This window comes from Thamnophis elegans, chromosome 14 (genome assembly GCF_009769535.1).
Source record: "Thamnophis elegans isolate rThaEle1 chromosome 14, rThaEle1.pri, whole genome shotgun sequence".
Lineage (NCBI taxonomy): Eukaryota > Metazoa > Chordata > Lepidosauria > Squamata > Colubridae > Thamnophis > Thamnophis elegans.
In genome coordinates this window covers 29137052-29156258 of record NC_045554.1, presented here as the reverse complement: position 1 = coordinate 29156258, position 19207 = coordinate 29137052, and the positions used below count along the sequence as shown (strand labels likewise).

The following is a 19207-nucleotide window of genomic DNA, read 5'->3' as shown; positions in this document are numbered from 1 at the left end:
GTCATGCCAGCCACATGACCACAGACATCTTCAGATAGCGCTGGCTCTTTGGCTTTGAAACGGAGATGAGCACCACCCCCTAGAGTCAGGAACGATTAGCACATATGTGCAAGGGGAACCTTTACCTTTACCTAAGAACAGTGTGCTAATACATTTTTTTGTTCTGTTTTGGTGAGATGACCTCCTCCTCCTTCTCATCCTCATCATATCTAAATCTTTGGCAGAAACAAAAACAGAAGCACGCCTCAGTTTAGAGAATTTAACCAACTGGGTTATTGGAATTCTAATGCCATGCTTTCAAGAAATATCTTCTCAAATCTTCACTCATATTAATCTGATCCTTTATGTTTATTATCACTTATATTTATTTGCTCATAACCCTGAAAAAGAAGAAGAAGGTAGAACTTTGTAAGTGCAACTTCTCCAACCCAGCATTTTCCAGATATTTCATGGCTCAAACCAGGGGTGAAATTCAACAGGTTCTGACCGGTTCTGAAGAACCAGTAGTGGAAATTTCGAACAGTTCAGAGAACCGGCAAATACCAGCTCTGGCTGGCCCTGCCCCCATCTATTCTCTGCCTCCCAAATCCCAGCTGATTGGGAGGGAATGGAGATTTTACAGTATCCTTCCCTGCTATGCCCACCAAGCCATGCCACGCCCACCAAGCCACGCTCACAGAACAGTTAGTAAAAAAAACCTGAATGTCACCACTGGCTCAAACTCTCACTGATTGAGGAATTCCAGGAGTTGGAGCCCCCAGAATTCCTAAAAACTTTCCAACTGTAGAGAGTATTATTGATCAAGATCTAAATGTATTCCTCCAATCTGCGACTCCAGCTTGGTGTTTCAACTGAGAAAATGCAATGCGAATATCAAAAGTAACATCAAAGCAGGCTGCCGTGTGTCAACAGGGCATGCTCTTCAAAGGGGAAAACAGTCAAGAATTTCACTTGTGATGGGGTAGATCAAACTGTTATTTATTTATTTCGTCAAGTGTGAGTTAGATAACAGATACATGTAGAGACATGATTATGAAATGGATACAAATACAAGGCAACATTAGGACAGGTAGGCATGCTGGTGGGTTTATGCAAGCCCTTTAAGGACCTCTTAGGAATGGGGTGAGGTCGACAGTAGACAGCCTTAGGTTGAAGTTATGGGGGTTTGGGGGGAAGTAACCACAGAGTCAGTAACAACTCTGTTACTGAAGTCGTATTTTCTGCAATCAAGTTTAGAGTGGTTTACCATAAGTTTGTATCTATTGTGAACTCGTGTGTTGTTGTGGTTGAAGCTGAAGTAGTCATTGACAGGTAGGACATTATAGTAGATAATTTTATGTACTACGCTTAGGTCGGATTGAAGGCAGCGTAGTTCTAAGTTGTCTAAGCCCAATATTTCAAGCCTAGTGGCATAAGGAACTCTGTTGCAAGCAGCGGAGTGGAGGACTCTTCTCGTGAAATATATCTGGATTCATTGGATTGTATTTAAGTCTGATATGCAGTGCAGGTTCCAGACAGATGAGCTGTATTCAAGAATTGGTCTAGCAAAAATTTTGTATGCCCCGTGGGCTTGTGCTTATACAGAAATAGAGATAAACTGACCCACCAAAGTTTCAGAACTTTGTAGCTACCTTGGGCCCATCTATGGTGGACTTGTCAGCTTTTAAAAACAAGCGTTCTGCATTAAGCCTAGGCAGTAATCTAAATATTTTATAATATCATGCGGCCTCTGCTAATGCAAGCCTTGGCTGGAATCCATCCTTCCTGGCTGCATTCAAAGATCTTCCTCAGCATGTTTCAGATTGTCTACATTTCCAATCATCTCCAACTAGGAGGGAACTAGGGAAGGGAAAATTAGGAAGAAGCATTTCTGGCTTCCTGTTATTAAGCAGAGCAAGAAATATTGCTTTAATAATGATGCTCTTCGCTTGGGTGGGTGAATTGGGTATGTCTAGCCAATTGAAAAGAAGGACTAGGGGAGACATGATTCCAATATCTAAGGGGCTGCCACAAAGAAGAGGGAGTCAAGCTATTCTCCAAAGCACCTGAGGAGCAATGGATGGAAGCTAATTGAGAGAAACAATCGAGAAATTTCCGAACAGTGAGAACAATTAATCAGTAGATTCGGTGGCCTCCAGAGGTTGTGGGTGTTTCATCACCATTTGTCTGAAATGGTATAGGGCAGGGATCACCAACCTTTCGGACCTCAGGGACCACCAAATTCATTTTAAATCCTGCAGATCACTAATATGATCTGCCTAATGACCAGCTGGGTGGGCGGGCGTGGCTAGGTGATCATGTGACTGGATGGGTGTGGCCAACTCAATGTCACTGACATCGAGGAGCGCCTCGATGGCCTCTACTCGTCCTTCCCCTCCCAGCCCCTCCTCACCTGCCCGCCTGGGCTCCTTAGGGCCCCAACAGGCACCATGAGAAAGAGTTGGCAAAACAGTTCAGTTCAAACTGGATCTGGCCGAGAAGGAGGCTCAGCAGAAGCACCTCACTAAAATGTAGTGCAATATAAAAAGTGCAAATACTTTTTCTGCAGACCAACAAAATTTTCTTGCGGACCATCCTATGCCAGTTGGTGACCACTGGTATAGGGTCTGCTACTCAAGCAGGGGATTGGACTAGAAGCTCTCCAAGGTCCCTTCCAACTCTATTATTTCTATGTTTAATAATAATCATTTTCATTGCTTTTCCTTTTTCTCTGTCCTTCTAAGTAACCAATGTAGTGAGAAAACAAGACATCCCACTTTTCTCATTCCTGGATTGGAGTAATAAAACATATTAAATCTTAGGTTTGGGATTAGAAAGAATGATTCTTGGAAATTGAGACCACATAGTGCCCAAATAAATAATCCATAGAATAGCTTAGAGAGATTGATTGCATCACACTCAAATTCATGGTTGGAATTCCAGCAACTGCAAACACTTCATTTTGAGTCTTTCTAGCATGTTCTACATATCTAGTCATGTTCTCCAGAAATTCCAATAATTGTAAAATGAGAACGTATTTTTCATTTAGGAAGAAAATGCTACAGCCCTCCTAGTGTTATTAAAAGTCTTATTCATATATATTGCAAAATCCCCATTCCCTTCGCACTCCAGGGGAAGGATACTGCAAGATCTCCATTCCCTCCCCACTCCAGGGGAAGGATACTGCAAAATCCCCATTCCCTCCACACTCTGGTGCCAGCCAGAGATGGCATTTGCCAGTTCTCCAAACTACTCAAAATTTCCGCTAATTTTCTCCAAAACCTGTCAGAACCCGCTGAATTTCACCCCTGATACCAACCCAACAGGAAAGAAAGAAAGCAACTGGCCAACGATTGAAGCTCTTCCCATTAACATTTCATACTTACATTTCATTCTGCTTTAACATGTTTAAATAATAGATCAACTTAGCATAACTGAGTGGCTTTATAAAGCGCAAGAGGATCTCTGCAAGCAAACGCATGCCAAACTCATAAAAAAAGGATTTCTGCAAATCTTGTTTAGACCCAGTTTGAAGCCAATCATGTGGTGGGCACTCAGCGTAGAAGCAGGGAAGGCAAAAGGGAAAAAAAAAAAACCTTTCAAAAGCTTCAGGTTGGAAACGGCTTTTGTATTTCAGGCGGTGCCGTAATGGCCTTGCCACACAACTCTCCCGAAAGGCTATTCTTGCTCAGTCAGCTCCCACTGTGCAGCTTTGCTCGAGAAATCGGCATTCTGGAAACGGTCTCCTTTTTAAAGTTGCAATCCCTGGAATACTAGAACATGCCTGGGGGATGTAAATGTACACAAAAACCAAGCTTTGTACATTAAATTAAAGGTGACGCAAAGCACACGACGTGCTGTTGCATCCTGTTTAAACATAGAATCATAGGGCTGGAGGAAAGCACTTTGGGAGATATTCTCATCCAACTCCCCACTCAAGGTAGGAGACCTTGTGCCATTTACCTCAAATGGTTGTCGAGTCTATTTCTGAAAACCTCCAGCAATGGAGCACCTGCAACTCTGGGAGCCAAGCTGTTCCATTGATTAATTGTTCTTATTGCCAGGAAATTTCTCCTTAGTTCTAGGTTGGATCTCTCCTTAACAAGTTTCCACCCATTACTTCTTGTCCTGCCCTCTGGTGTTGTTGTGGCCCATGGAACTAGAAGCAGATTTGGACATGGAGGAGGTTGGGGAGGAACATGGGCCAGTCCTGGAGTCTGGGGAAGGCTCTGATGAGGGCTCTGTGTCAGAGGCAGAGAGGGGGCCAGAGCCGTATGCCAGTTATCAGCTGCCTTCAGAGTCAGACATCAGTGAGCCAGACAAATAGCTGGAGCCTGTTCCCAGTGTGCGCATGCGCAGGGTTGCCAGATGAAGGGAACAGCTAAGGAGCAAGGATTGACTTGGGAGTAAGGCCACAGGTGGACTGTGAATGGCCCCTCCCATAGGGAATGAAAGAGGAGTGACAGGGGAGGTGTGTTGGAGACAATTAGTTCATTCCTGCATTCTTGCCAAGTATTGTGGCGTCTGAAAGATATCAGCCTGGCCACTCAAGCCTGCTAAAGGTCGGTAATTGTGAACTATCTTGAAAGACTGTGGGAGAGGAAAGACTTTGCTGGAGAGGAATTCGGTTCCCCAAAGTGGCCATAACATTATCTACAGGTTCTCCCGAACCGGGGGGAACCTGTAGCAGCCCCCCCTCCCCTGTTTGAGTGTGAAATTCTCTTTTGGCAAATTCAGAACAAGAGCCAGAGGGGCCTCACTAAAGTCTTTGCAGCTGCCAGAGGGCATAAATGCCAAAGCTACTTGTAAAAAAGCATATCTGATGTCAAGGCCATTTATTACTTATGGGCTCAGCTACGTCAATCCTCCCCAAAGTAAAATTAAACTGAAGCCAAAGTCTCTCATGTGTACATCTAGGAACAAGATAGGCCTTCTGACAGGATCACTTTTCACCGTAATGTTTTTTCGATTACTCCCTCTGCTGAAAGTGATCAAACGTGCTGATTTGTGATCTTTTTCTGGAAAAATGGCAATTGTTTGCAAGTGGTTAATTGTACTGTTGCTAACTCTCTATTTAACTTGTAAGCATAGTCCTTCTTTTGAAAACAAATTCGAGTCCTTTTTTGCACACCAGGTGAAGTTGTAGGAAAATATTGAGAAAAGAAGATGCTATTTTTTAAAGCTGACAAATGTTCACACATATTTTAATACCATTAATTTCAGACACATCTATTCCCTTGCTCATGTTTTTCTCTTTTAGGTAATCATATATGTGTGTATGCATATATGTGTGTGTATGTGATGTGTGTGTGTGTGTGTGTATCCATATATGCATACACACCAGTGGTGGGATTCAATTTTTTTTACTACCAGTTCTGTGGGTGTGGCATGGCTTGCTGGGTGTGGCTTGCTGGGTGACAGGGCAAGGATACTGCAAAATCTCCATTCCCTCCCCATCCCACTGACCTGCTTTCCAGCTCCATTCTCCTGTTCAAGGCAACAAAAGAAGACCCAGCCTATCAGCTGGGACTTGGGAGGCAGTGAATAGATTGGGGCGAGGCCAGCCGGAGGTGGCATTTGCCAGTTCTCCAAACTACTCAAAATTTCCACTACCAGTACGCCAGAACTGGTCAGAACTGGCTGAATACCACCTCCGATACATACCTACATACAAATACACACACACACACACACACACACACATATATATCCTGGATTGCTTTACATCACCAAATTTCATATATATATATGATATGAAATTTAGTGATGTAAAGCAACCCAGGATAATGCTATTTCTCTGCGTGGTTCTATCTTGAGAAAGGATCTGCTGATGTAAAACCTCTGCTAAGAAAACATATGTTGTGTTTCATCATTGGGTTTTGAGGTTAGAGAGAGACCAAATGTCCCACTAACGATTGCATCTCTCTTTCTCTCTCTCTTTCTCTCTCTCCCTCTCTCTCTCCCTCTCTCTGTCTCTCTGTCTCTCTCTCCCAGGTGCAAGTGGGGAGTACACCTCAGGACCAAAGAATTGTGGGATACATTTCCTGCACCCACTTGCAAGCTCTGGCAGGTGAGTATGGATATGTTCTTTCAATCATCCTTATGTTGTATGGGAAAGTTTCTATGGTGTTGACTTCATCAGGTTGGGTCATTCCTCCTTGGACAATCTCCTATCAATGCCACACATCTTGAAAATGAACATGTCGCACGCAGGATTAGACCGAGATTCAATCCTCTGAGGAACAAAGACACCAAGCTTGGCAGTTGCAGTCGTTCAACCTTGTCTAGTCTGGGAAAGCGAAGCCAAAATTCTTCTCGCTCTCTGTCTCTCTCACCTTTCAAAATCAAATTCTGTTTCATGAACTGGAGGAGGAGAGATGGGAAGTATTGCAGGATAATTTCTCTGCATGCCGTTAATATATATTCAGTATGCTTTACCAATGTAGAGTGATATCAAAATGAGATGGAAGAACATAGAGCATGAATATCAGAGTTGGAAGAGACCTTGAAGGTCTTCTAGTTCAAACCCCTTCTCAAGTAGGACACCCTCTACTCATGTTTTCAGCACTGAGTGCCAAAACAGGAGCGTATGCGTGCATGCATGCTGGAAACCAGAAGAGCAGCCACCCAGTGCGCATGCATGCACCGGGAAGATAATCTCCTATTTTCCGGCACATGCATGTACACCGGCCACCTGGTCTTCTGGTTTCTGGCATGCATGTGCACATGAAGACCAGCTGGCTGGCATGCATACACGGTCCAGAAACCAGAAGTGCCTATTCCTGGTGCACCCATGCGCACCTGGCGGCTGCTCTTTCTGTGTAAAAACCAGCTGGCTAGCATGCATTAGAGGTTGGTTCCTACTGATTCAAACCGATTCAGCTGAGTAGGTAGTAACACACCTGAACCGGTTCTATTGCTGGGGGCACCATCTTTATTTTTGCTTCTGCGCATGCACAAAACATTCTCCATTTCAGAAATGTAATTTTTCCTCTTTTCTTACGTTGTGCACATGCGCAGACCTTTTTAGGTGTAAATGCGCAAGGACATGGATCATCATTTGGCATGCACATGAGAAAAGTGAGCTGTGTGCACAAATTGTTTTGCATGCTGAACCGGCTATAATGCAGTAGCAACCCACCCTGGTGTGCATGCATGCACCAGAACCCAGAAAAGCCACAGATGACAGCCGGAGAGATGGCTCTGCTTGCGACTTCCAGCACATGTGCCATAGGTTCCCCATCACGGCCTTATAGCATTTCAGACAGGAGGCTGTCCAATCTCTTCTTAAAAATCTCCAGTGTTAGAACATTTACAACTTCTGAAGGCAATTTGTTCCACTGGTTAATTGTTCTCACTGTTAGGAAATTTATCCTTGGTTCTAGGTCACTTCTCTCCTTGGTTAGTTTTCATCCGTTGTTTCAACTGATGGATGGGCATATGCATAAATGGAACGAGATATGAATGAAGGAATCCAGGAAGCCCCACAAATTTATGATATGCCTTGTACTTTCTTCAGTGGCTTTGCAAATCCGTCTTCCATGTCTAGCATGGCTGATCCTAACATATGAAACTTGATCTAAAGCAAGTTCCATCTTTCAGTAATGCCGTATTTCCTAAACATCATGTAATAAACCATTAGTGGCTTCTCTTTCTGGTACGTATAAATCTTTTTGAACTATCACATGAATCTTCAGAAAATCATACCTGTTGAAAATCAACTTGTGAGTCTCATCGGGTGAAAAATAATTATATTTCGTTATTTCTTGGTTGCATAAAAGTACTCAGAAAGAGTTTGGATGCCTTTCGTGCTTAACCAGTCCAATTTCAATAAATAGCTGTCTTTTTTTACCCACAGTAATGCAGGATAATCTAAATATTATATGAATCTTATCTCAAAATAAACAGTGTGTCATCTGGTAATGCTTTGGGATTAAGTTCTACATTCAACGTTTCTTTTAAAAATGAAAACATCCAAATTAATGATGGGTGGGGGGAAAGTCACTTGATAGAACAAGTGCCTTTCTAGTAGATACATCCAGATTCTTGGCTTTTCAACATTTAACACAAACAGTTCCCAAAGGTTTAAGAGTATGTCCTGTTTGGAATAAATTGCTGCATGTAGTACTGGAGATAAAATAAAGAATTGTTTTTAAAGAAAGGAAAAAGGTTAGCATGAAGTAGTGATAAAGAAAATTAGGGCTATCACATTTGACCTATAAAACTTTGGAAAATCATTGGATTGATTGACTGAGTGATGGGATTAAATTGATTACGTGCCATCAAGTTATTTTCAACTCTTAGCAAGCATGTATATATTCCCCTGGAATGATTTGCCCCCAGCCTGGTCCTTCAGAATAACAGAAAAACAGAGTTGGAAACAGTGGTGCGTTTCAAAAATTGTTCAAACCTACTCTGTGGGAGTGGCTTGCTGCCCATGTGACCGGATGGGAGTGATTTGCCGCCCATGTGACCAGATATGAAGATGCCGACGACACTTGTCAGAACCACCTTAAATTACCTCACACACAGCACTGGCATGCATAAGAATATGATGTAAACTTGTTTTTTAAAAGGCATCTTTGGTTTGCGTTAAAACAACTTCAACACATGCAATGTTCTGATTGCACCACAAACGCAGTAGTCATCCTTACCTTTCACAGAGGCACTGAGTTTTATAAATATGATCATGATAGCGTAGAATAATCATCTCCAAGGACCAATGGTGGGTTTCAAAAAATTTTGGAACCTCTTCTGTAGGTGTGGCCTGCTTTCCGGGTCCCCTGGTGGAACCTCTTCTAACCGGTTTGGTAGATTTGACGAACTGTTTCTACCGAATAGGTGCAAACTGGTAGGAACCCACCTCTGGTTGGAAGGGACCTTGGAGGTCTTCTAGTCCAGCGGTCACCAATTAGTGGTCCGGAAGAAAATTTTGATAGTCCGCAGAAAAATTATTTGCATGTTTATATTGTACTAAATTAAAGGTCCTCAAACTACAGTCCTTGAGCTGGATACATGCAATTAACCTTTGTGTTTCTATAGAGAGTTTCCCCCTTCAGGGTCTTTTTGTGCAGGTCAGAGGGGGGCAGAAATTCCAACTAGGGGTCTGCATCAGCCTCCTGGAACAGGGCTTTGGGCAAAGGCTGGAGGGAAGCGCTGCTGGGAGCAAAGGGCTGCATCATGGCCTAGAACTGGCTGAGCATCTCAGCCCGCTGAGCCTCCAGGCGCCGGTACCTGGCCTTGCACTCCTGCAGGTCTTCCCTCTGCTTGGAAAGCCCATGCTCGTAGTCCTCAGTGAGTGCTTCTGCTGAGCCTCCTCCTCGGTCAGATCTAGTTTGAACTGAGCTGTTTTGCCAACTTTTTCTCATGGTGGCTGCTTAGTTCCAGCAACTGCTTCCTGTTGGTGACCTAAGGAACCCGGGTGGGCAGGCGAGGAGGGGCTGGGAGGGGAGGGCAAGTAGAGGCTGGCAAGGCACCCCTTGATGTGACATCGAGTTGGCCATGCCCACACAGTCACATGATCACCTAGCCACACCCACCCACCCAGACGGTCATTAGGCAGATCATATTAGTGGTCCACGGGATTTAAAATTATGAATTTACTGGTCCTTGAGGTTTGAAAGGTTGGGGACTCCTGTTCTACTCCAACCCCCTGCTCAAGCAGGAGAGCCTACACCAGTGATGGCAAACGTTTTTCTGCTCTGGTGCCAAAAGGGCGTTTGTGCGCCCACACCCATAAAGCAATGCTCTCCCCACCTGCGCATGCATGCACAATCCCCTGCACTCCCCTTGCGCTTCAGTGAGGCATGCACGCAGGCCTCACTGAAGCCTACGGACATCCGGTAGGCCCATTTTTTGCCCTCCACAGGTTCAGGAGGCTTTCCTGAAGCCTGGGGAGGGAGAAAACGGCTGCCCAGTGCATATATGCGTGTTGGAGCTGACATAGGGCAATGCCTCACATGCCCGCAGATATGGCTCTGGTGCCACCTGTGATACTAGTGCCATCGGTTCGCCATCATGGGCCTATACCATTCTGGGCAGCAATTCCTTCAACAATTCCAAAGATGGGCTTATCATTTGGTACCTGGCCCATTCCCCTTGCTGCTGGCCATTCTCTTCTCTGCAACTTATGAATGTGAAAACTTAATCTTAATGGGTTCCTATTAGGGGATGTGTCGCAGCTTATTGATAAAACGTGCAAATCCTAGACTTATGCAGTAACAGAATAATAACAGAGTTGGAAGGGACTCTTCTGGTCTTCTAGTCCAACCCGCTGTGCTCAAGAGTTGAATTCCACAGGTCTTTTTTTTACATTTTTTTTATTTATATTAAACAAACAACACACATAAAAAATAATCATCTTACATTACATCTTGTAGAAAGTGTGTCAATTCATTATAATTAGCTTTCGTGCATCTCTTCCGGAGTCATTACTTACATTCATATCAAATGTCAAAGTTCTTAATGAGTCTTACTTTCAACATATCATAGTTCTCATTTGACTGAAATTATTTTAGTGTCCTTTCGCCTAGAATAATCCATAGTTAAAAAACACAACCACCTAACGGCATTTCATTAATTAATACAGAGTCGTCCAATAGCCTTAAACCTTTATAACATATTCTAGACAAAAATTAGTTGACAAAATTTCCACAGGTCTTCAAGTGGCCAAGGTTGGACACCCCGATCTCAATTTGTCTCATCCCCAAACTTCATCTCAATGGATTTTGAGCAGCCCTCCACAAGAGAACGTTCAGCAATCAGCTAATGAAAATACACCGGGCATGTAGTGCGTTCATATGCTGCTATTGGCAATTTCAAAGGAAGCCTTCCAACCCACAGCGCATTATCTTGGAATGATGGATGAGTCAATGGAGTCAGGCAAGGACATTTACCGCAAGCGCCTCTGACTGGCTGGCCAGCAATAAATCAAACTCTACAAAGTAAGGAGGGGCACCATAATGATACAAACCTGCTTGTGCGTGGAGACCTTGAACAGTCACACTTTGCCTGCCTAGACAAATACACAGTTGCACTGCATCTGTCACCTGCAAAGCCATGGGGGTCAAGAGCTCATGTTCAGTTTGCATTTTCCACCCAAGGGGTTTTTCCGCCCCCCCCACCACCACCTGGTTAGATCGCACAGATGAGCATTTTGCCTTAAGCAGCTCACCAATCCCTTCCTTTATCGCACCTTTTGCATTCTACTGGCTCCACAGTATAAGTGGGAGGGAGAATCCAATCTTTCCGAGAAGCGATAGATCTTCCACCATGTGCCCTGAATTCAAGGAAAGATCTAACTTTAATTCTCTGTTAGGCTTTATTTCATCCCCAATGTTCTCCTGCAGATTTCAGCTGTCCTCTTGAAATCTGCACAGAGGAGCACATTTTGAGAAGAGCGATGCATTTAAATGCATGTGTATGTGTATGGATGAGTGCATGTGTCAGGGTTCCAAGTAGCACCCCCAATGAAAGAAGACTACGACGCTTGAGTTTCCTCAAAGTTCCATTTTATTAAAGGTGTCATATTGTCACACCTGGGAAAACCCAGGTTTTCCCCACCCAAATGAAAGTCCAAGCCCCTGCCCAGAACCCACATCAATGGTGGGTTGCAATTTTTTTTACTACCAGTTCAGGCGCACTCCCGCCCACCTGAGCAACACTTCTGTGCATGTACAGAAGCATCCAGACAGGTGGGTGGGACCTCCTGTCACCATTACTATCGGTTTGGCTGAACCAGACTGAACCCGGAGCAACCCACCACTGACCCACATGTCTGTCACATGGCCCAATCAGTCCCTGTCCCAACTGGAGATGCCTCCCAGTCACACCCCTCCAGGTGCAGGGCACGGTGTCCTTGACTCTCTGAGAAAGGAATGTTATTATGACTATATATCTCCTATACTCCATATAATCCCTCCTCACATTTTCCCACAGCATTGAATGTAACAGGCCTGAAGGACCAATGCAAAAGGTGGCTTCCAGGCCTGACAGGCTGCCACCCCCTGGTCAGAAGAGAGTGTCCTGTAACAAGATAAACACAGGGGTTTAAAATCAAAACCCTAACCACAAGAAGAGATGTCATATTGGCACATCTGGGAAAAGCCGAATCTGAAAGTTTCCAGGTTTTCCCCACACAAAGGAAAGTCCAAGCCCCTGCCCAGCACCCACATGGCCCAATCAGCCCCCATATCAACTGGAGATGCCTCCCAGTCACACCCTTCCAGGTCCAGGCCAAGTTGTCCTTGACTCTCTGAGAAAGGAATGTTGTTATGTTGAGATATCTCCCATACTCCATATAATCCCCTCTCCATATAATCCCCCCATTTCCCCACAGCATTGAAAGTGGCAGGCAACAAAAGATGGCATAATGACCTTACAATAATAGTATTGATTCTAATATGGGCAGCCCCAGAAATGTTGAGCCCAACATTGCAAAGTAAGCAGTTGTTAAACAATTTTTTACTTCAGGTTGTGACCTTTTTGGCCACAGGGATTCACTGCAGTTAAATGACTCATGTGGATGGAAGCTAATCAAGGAGGGAAGCAACCTAGAACTAAGGAGAAATTTCGTAAAAGTGAGAACAATCAACCAGTGGAACGGCTTGCCTTCAGAAGTTGTGGGTCCTCCATCACTGGAGGCTTTGAAGAAGAGATTGGACACCCATTTATCTGAAATGGTACAAGGTCTCCTGCTTGAGCAGAGGGTTGGACTAGAAGACCTCCAAGGTCCCTTCCAACTCTGTTATTCTGAGCCTCAGTCAAGATGACTTCAAGAGGTTCTTTTCTCCTTTCTTATCATCATTGTTGTGATGACCTATTTGTCTGATCTTTGCTTTGATCCCAATCCACCCATTTGTAGAGAAGAAGGTAACATGTCTGTAGTGATGCCATTAAGGCAGAGGTCCAAGACTCCAAGGATGGAAGGGAGCCAGTTCAATCGACTGGTTAAGGCACCATGCTAGAAAGTGGGGAGATCTTGTTCATGTCCCTCCTTAGTCATGAAAGACATCTGGGTGACCTTGGACCCATCCCTTCCTCTCTCAAGTCCAACTCACCTCACAGGGTTGTTGTTGTTGTTGTGGGGAAAATAGGAGGGTGCACATGTGTTGGATATATTCGTCTCCCTGAGTGATTTTTAGAAATAATAAAGATGGGATGCAAATAAATAAATAATGAAAGCACGGCTATCTTTTTTTGCTGGTTGAGTGAGAACCATGTTTTTATCCTCTCTCTCTCCTCCCTCTCACTTTCTCCTCCCTCCCTCTTTCTCTTTCTTCTCCCTCCCTCTTTCTCCTCCCTCCCTCCCTCTCTCTTTCTCCTCCTTCCTTCCCTCCCTCCTTCTCTCCCTGAGTGATTTTTAGAAATAATAAAGATGGGATACAAATAAATAAATAATGAAAGCACAGCTATCTTTTTTTGCTGGTTGAGTGAGAATCGTGTTTTTATCCTCTCTTTCTCCTCCCTCCCTCTTTCTCTTTCTCCTCCCTCCCTCTTTCTCTTTCTTCTCCCTCCCTCCCTCTCTCTTTCTCCTCCTCCCCTCCCTCCCTCTCTCCCTGAGTGATTTATAGAAATAATAAGATGTCTGGGAGATGTCTGAATGGGATAAAATAAGCACCCAAAAATTCTGTGGAGCTTCTACCTAGTCTGAGGGGAAGAGCACCTGGGAAATTTTGAAGATGAAGATTAGAGCAGCATTGAGCCAAACTACAACGTGCCTCACTTCTTGGATATTCTTCTGACCACTTGTCACCGTGGGCAGACAGAGGCACAAGCGATTTCTGGAGACCAGCCATGTGTTCTTGGCAATAGTATTAAAAAGTGCCAGAGCCAACAGTAAGCGTAGAGTACAGGAGAGGCAAATCCAATTTGCTTCCAGGTTATTTTGATTTGGATAGAAACAAGTTTTCCTTGAAGCCAGAAGCTAAGCAGCTATTGTTTATTCGATATCTTACAACCAGATTATAAAACGGCATATAAAAAAGGATTGTTCCATGGAAGTTCTATTTGGAGAATACACTAGAGCAGGGGTGTCAAACTTGATTTCATTGGGGGCCACATCAGAGTTGTGTTTGACCTTGGTGGGCAGGGGTAGGTGTGGCCAGGGAGGGCATGACCAACTCAACATCACTCATGTTGTGGCGCCTGTGGCCTTCCTGTCCTCTACCATCCTTGGAGTCCATTGAAGCTCACGCCTACTGCTTCAGTGACTCCATCCAGCCACCTCATTCTCTGTTGTCCCCTTCTTCTTCTTTTGTTCTCAGTGTTTCCCAGCATGAGGCTCTTCTCCAGTGAGTCCTTCCTTCTCATTAGGTGGCCAAAGGATTTGAGTTTCCTCTTTAGGATCTGGCCTTCTAAAGAGCAGTCAGGGTTGATCTCCTCTAGGACTGACCAGTTGGATCATTTTGCAGAGTTCAAAGGCCTCCATTCTTTGGCACTCAGCCTTTCTTAGGGTCCAACCTTCACAGCCATACATTGCAACTGGGAAAACCATTAGCCTTGGAAAAACCATATATCAACCACATATGTATATCTCAAGGCTAACAGTACCAATAACATCTAGGATGCATGTAAGGTCTTATCCTGGAGTAGTGAATCCCCATTCCTAAATTTTTGGGGGTGGGGGGAGAATCGCCACAGCATCCCCTTATCACCCAATTTCTCTGCTTAAATTTGGTTGCTCCTATTTTCTGCTTGAAACAACTCAAAGTGCAGCGAAATCCCTACTGAACGTTATTTCAGATGCAAGCTTTTTAGAAGACTTTCCTGGAGATCTAGCAGTTGCAGCTGGGGCTCTTATATGCAAATCTTCCTTTTGAAGCCATGCACGGCTCTCCGATGAATATTTAATCACCTTTAGTCTTTGAATTTTTTCCTCTGTAATTGGCTCTCTGGTTCTTGTTCCAGTCCCACTTATTCATACTTAGATTTCTCCAGGTGCCCATCTAAAATTTATACTTGTTTGCTTTCTGATCAAAGGTCAGCTAGGGAAGCCTGGATAGGTCTGTCTTTTTTTCTTTCTTCTTATTCTTTCTTTCTTTCTTTCTTTCTTTCTTTCTTTCTTTCTTTCTTTCTTCTTTCTATCTTGTTCTTTCTTTCTTATCGTTTTTCTCTTCTTTCTTTCTTTCTTATTCTTTCTTTCTTTCTATCTCTTTCTTTCTTTCCTTTTGTAGATGCCGGTTTGTCTGTCTGTCTGTCTGTCTGTCTGTCTGTCTGTCTGTCTGTCTGTCTGTCTATCTATCTATCTATCTATCTATCTATCTACTCCATACACCAATCCATCTATCTATTATCTATCTATCTATCTATCTATCTATCTATCTATCTATCTATCTAAAGAGGTACTTTTTTTTGTATTACTGCTTCTGCCTCTGAATTATCTTGAAATACCCATAGCCAAGGAAAACCAGCTTTTCAAATTTCTGGCAGGGAATCTTACTTCCATACAATGAGAGCTGTATTTGCAACTCTTTGTTTCATCTCGCTGAATGGCAAATGTTATCCGCAGTGGAAAATCAGAACCTAGAGCTAATTAATATCTGCTGCGATCCGAGCCATTTACATATCGTAACGGGGGGGGGGGGGGAGAGAGAGAAATGTTCTCCAGTGTCTTGGTTTTAAATGGTAGAATTGGAAAGATGGTTTTCAGTATAAGAAACGCAGCTGCTCGCTTCGGAATACCAAAAATGACATCCATTATCCTCTCCGTGCTTTTAAAACAGCCATTATTCAAATGTGGTTGTGAATTATACATATTAATATTTTGTCCGGAAAAAAAGAAACATGTTTTTTTAAGAGTATCATTTACATAATTCTTAACAAGTGGCCTAGAAGTGGAGCTCTCACCTCACATCAGGAGGCTGTGAGTTCAACCCTAGGTAGAGGCAGATATTTCTCTCTCTGGGCACAATGAGAATATATCTGCTGAATATCCCACATTAGTGACAGGAAGAGCATCCAACCAGTAAACACTCAGTGTCAGGTTTTTTGAAAGATGCCCTAATTAATTCATGAGCCTCGAGCCAAGTTTCAAAAGAAAACCCTTTCCTCACCATGGCAACTTGATAACAGACATACAAATGCTTTATAAGTTGACACTAGACTCCATTCAGTTACCCAGACTCCAACCCGCAAGGGATTATGGGGTCATTAAAAGAAGATGATTTGTGTAATTCTTAACCAATTGGTCATGAAGTTGTGCATAGGGAGGGATAACCTGGGATGCTTGAGATCATCTATTAGTTTGGATCAGGTGTCTACAGAAAACTGATGATCTATATATTACTAAAACTTTGTCATATGCAACACAGGTAATCCTTACAAGCACAATTGAGCCCAAAATTTCTGTTCTTAAGTGAAACATTTGTTAAATGAATTCTGCCCCATTTTGCAACCTGTCTTGCCACAGTTGTTAAGTGAATCGCTGCAATTGTGAATCACCACAGTAACAGGGTTGTTAAGTGAATCTGACTTTCCCATTGACTCAGAAGGTTGCAAAAGGAGAATCACGTGACCCCATGACATTTCAGCCATCATAAATACAAGTCAATTGCCAGTGTCTGGATTTTGATCGTGCGACTGTGGGAAGGCTGAAATGGTCATAAGTGTGGGAGAACGGTCATAAGTCACTTTTTTCAGTGATGTTGTAACTTTGAATGGTCACTGAATGAACTGTTGTCCATTCCGTATTTGGTTCTGGAATTTTGGTTAACCTTCCACATTTAACCATTGTGCCCGCTGCTGTAATGGTAACCAACACATCTTTGTAGAGCACGGGTGTCAAACTCAATGGCATCACATGACATATGCAATGTTTTTTTGCCTTTGTGAGCTGGGATGGGTGTGGCCTGTGCGTGAGCATCCGGCCCATGGGCCGCCAGTTTGACAGGCCTGTTTGTCAGAGTATGAATATTCATAGACTGGAATAGACATGGCAACGGTCAGCTAATGAGGGCTGTTTGGAAACTGACACAGTATTTGCTGGAGACAGCTAGGAGCCGGGGCGTGGCTTAGCTCTGCAGCTCTGAGTCTGGGCTGAGCTCAAAACTAGTCTATATATATAAAATTTTGAATCCTGCTGAATCAGTTACCTGTGTGTGCTTTCTGGATGTGATTGCTACAACAAAACTCTGACCCTGTTATAGAGGACGGGTTGGATAGGACATTTAATAAATAAATAATTTAAAAATAATGATTAAATTTGAATGGCCTGCTTTGTCCTTTCTACAGAGGACACAACTGTTCGATGTGAACAACTGGATCTGCTTCAGGATTGGCTGGCTGATTTCAGAAAATCTACCTCCTCTTCCAGTACAGCCAATCCAGAGGAGCTGGTGGCATTTGATGTGGTCTGTGGTGACCTGAACTTTGACAATTGCTCATCAGGTGAGGCTTTTTCATCTAAAACTCAAAACAACTAACACACCTAAAACCCCAGGGAGCATTGAGTGTGACCCCCCCCTTGAGAAGTTCCCATTGAGGTTGCAATTTTCAACATAACAGAGGGGGGAAACGTTTTAAAGGCATGTTGGCATTTTCCTCAGAATCTCATTTTGTGGGTTAAATGGAAACTAAAATGGCCTATTCCAGGAAGCTCAAAAGCCAAGATGGCTTCTTCCTTGACAACAGTGGAGGATTCTTAGAACATAGATTAATAAAGCTAGAAAGGGACCTTGGAGATCTTCTAATCCAATTCGCTGCCCAAGGCAGAAGACCTTGTACTACTCTGGACAAATGACTATCCAGTTTCTTCTTAAAACCCTACAGTGATGGAGCACCCACAACTTCCAGAGGTGAGTCCTTTCACTGGTTAACAGTTAACAATCTCATAAAATTCCTCTTTAGTTCTAGTTTGGATCTCTACTTGATAATCTTCCATCTATCACTCCATCCCGCCCTCTTTAAGAACCACCGTAAATCTAGTTCTTTGAAGAATTAGGTGTCATACGATGTAACAATTGAACTCAATTGAATCCAAGGTTCTTCTGACATGTAGTTCATTTCTTATGAAGTCCTTCTAATTAGTCCTCCATTCGTCTTCCTCCTGTCCTCAGGGTGCTCTTGTTTTACCCATCCCAGGATATAGGAGATTTCTCTCTTTCCTATGGCCACGAACTCTGTCATTTATAACACAGGGGGACATGTCATTCTGTGAGGTTTGCATTTTCCTGCCCTATTCATTGATTTGTTGTTGTTAGTTGCAAAGTCATGCCCGACCCATCACGACCCCATGGACAATGTTCCTCCAGGCCTTCCTGTCCTCCACCATCCCCCGGAGTCCATTTAAGCTCACGCTGACTGCTTCGGTGACTCTATCTAGCCACCTCATTCTCTGTCGTCCCCTTCTTCTTTTGTCCTCCATCTTTCCCAGAATAGGACTCTTCTCCAGTGAGTCCTTCCTTCTCATTAGGTGGCCAAAGTATTTGAGTTCCTCTTCAGGATCCTTCTAAAGAGCAGTCAGGGTTGATCTCCTCTAGGACTGACTGGTTTGACGCCTTGCAGTCTAAGGGACTCGCAGGAGCCTTCTCCAGCACCAGAGCTCAAAGGCAATAGCAATAGCAGAGGCAATAGCAATAGCAACAGAGGCCTCCATTCTTAGGCACTCAGTCTTTCCTATGGTCCAATTTTCTTATGGTCCAATTTTCTTATGGTCCAATTTTCTTATGGTCCAATTTTCTTATGGTCCAATTTTCACAGCCATACATTTCAACTGGGAACTCATTGATACTTGCAGGCAATTAGATCTCGATAAAAGAATATGTCCAAAATGCAAGTCCTTTTTAGCCAATCTGATTGGCATTACCTTCAATGCACGGGTATATTTTTAGCTTCAGACGAAGTTGGCTATTCCCCCCTTCACTTTCCCCCACTTCTTTGCTAAAGCCTCCCATTTATGAATTGTGTTGCCTTGACAGTAGACAATGATAAATGACATCATTAGCGCTTCTGGAAGAGCTACTTCTGGGCTTGAGAGAAGGCAAGGAAACACAGCAAACTTTTTCTCCAGTCGCAGGAAGGAAAAGATATTAAGAGGTGCTATTAGATACCTGCATTTGCACAGGGTTAGATAAATGGTAGATGAGACTTGGTGCTAAATAATGCTCGGCAAAGTTAAATGGGAATCAATCCCCTCCTATATCCTGCAAAACAATAAATTAAATATTGATTGTTTGCAATTGCTCAAAGGTCTTTCTTTCCCTTCTCTTCTGTGATAAACTCTGTCTTGGCA

At 43.5% G+C, this 19207-nt stretch overlaps 1 protein-coding gene across 1 annotated transcript in view; it reads left to right on the top strand.

The window, feature by feature from the left end:
• Positions 1-19207, top strand: part of SMPD3 (sphingomyelin phosphodiesterase 3) — a 47479-nt gene that overhangs the window by 7679 nt on the left and 20593 nt on the right. The window contains 2 exon segments of the mRNA XM_032231099.1: positions 5974-6049; positions 17209-17364. Of these exon segments, the coding sequence (XP_032086990.1) occupies positions 5974-6049; positions 17209-17364 (232 nt within the window).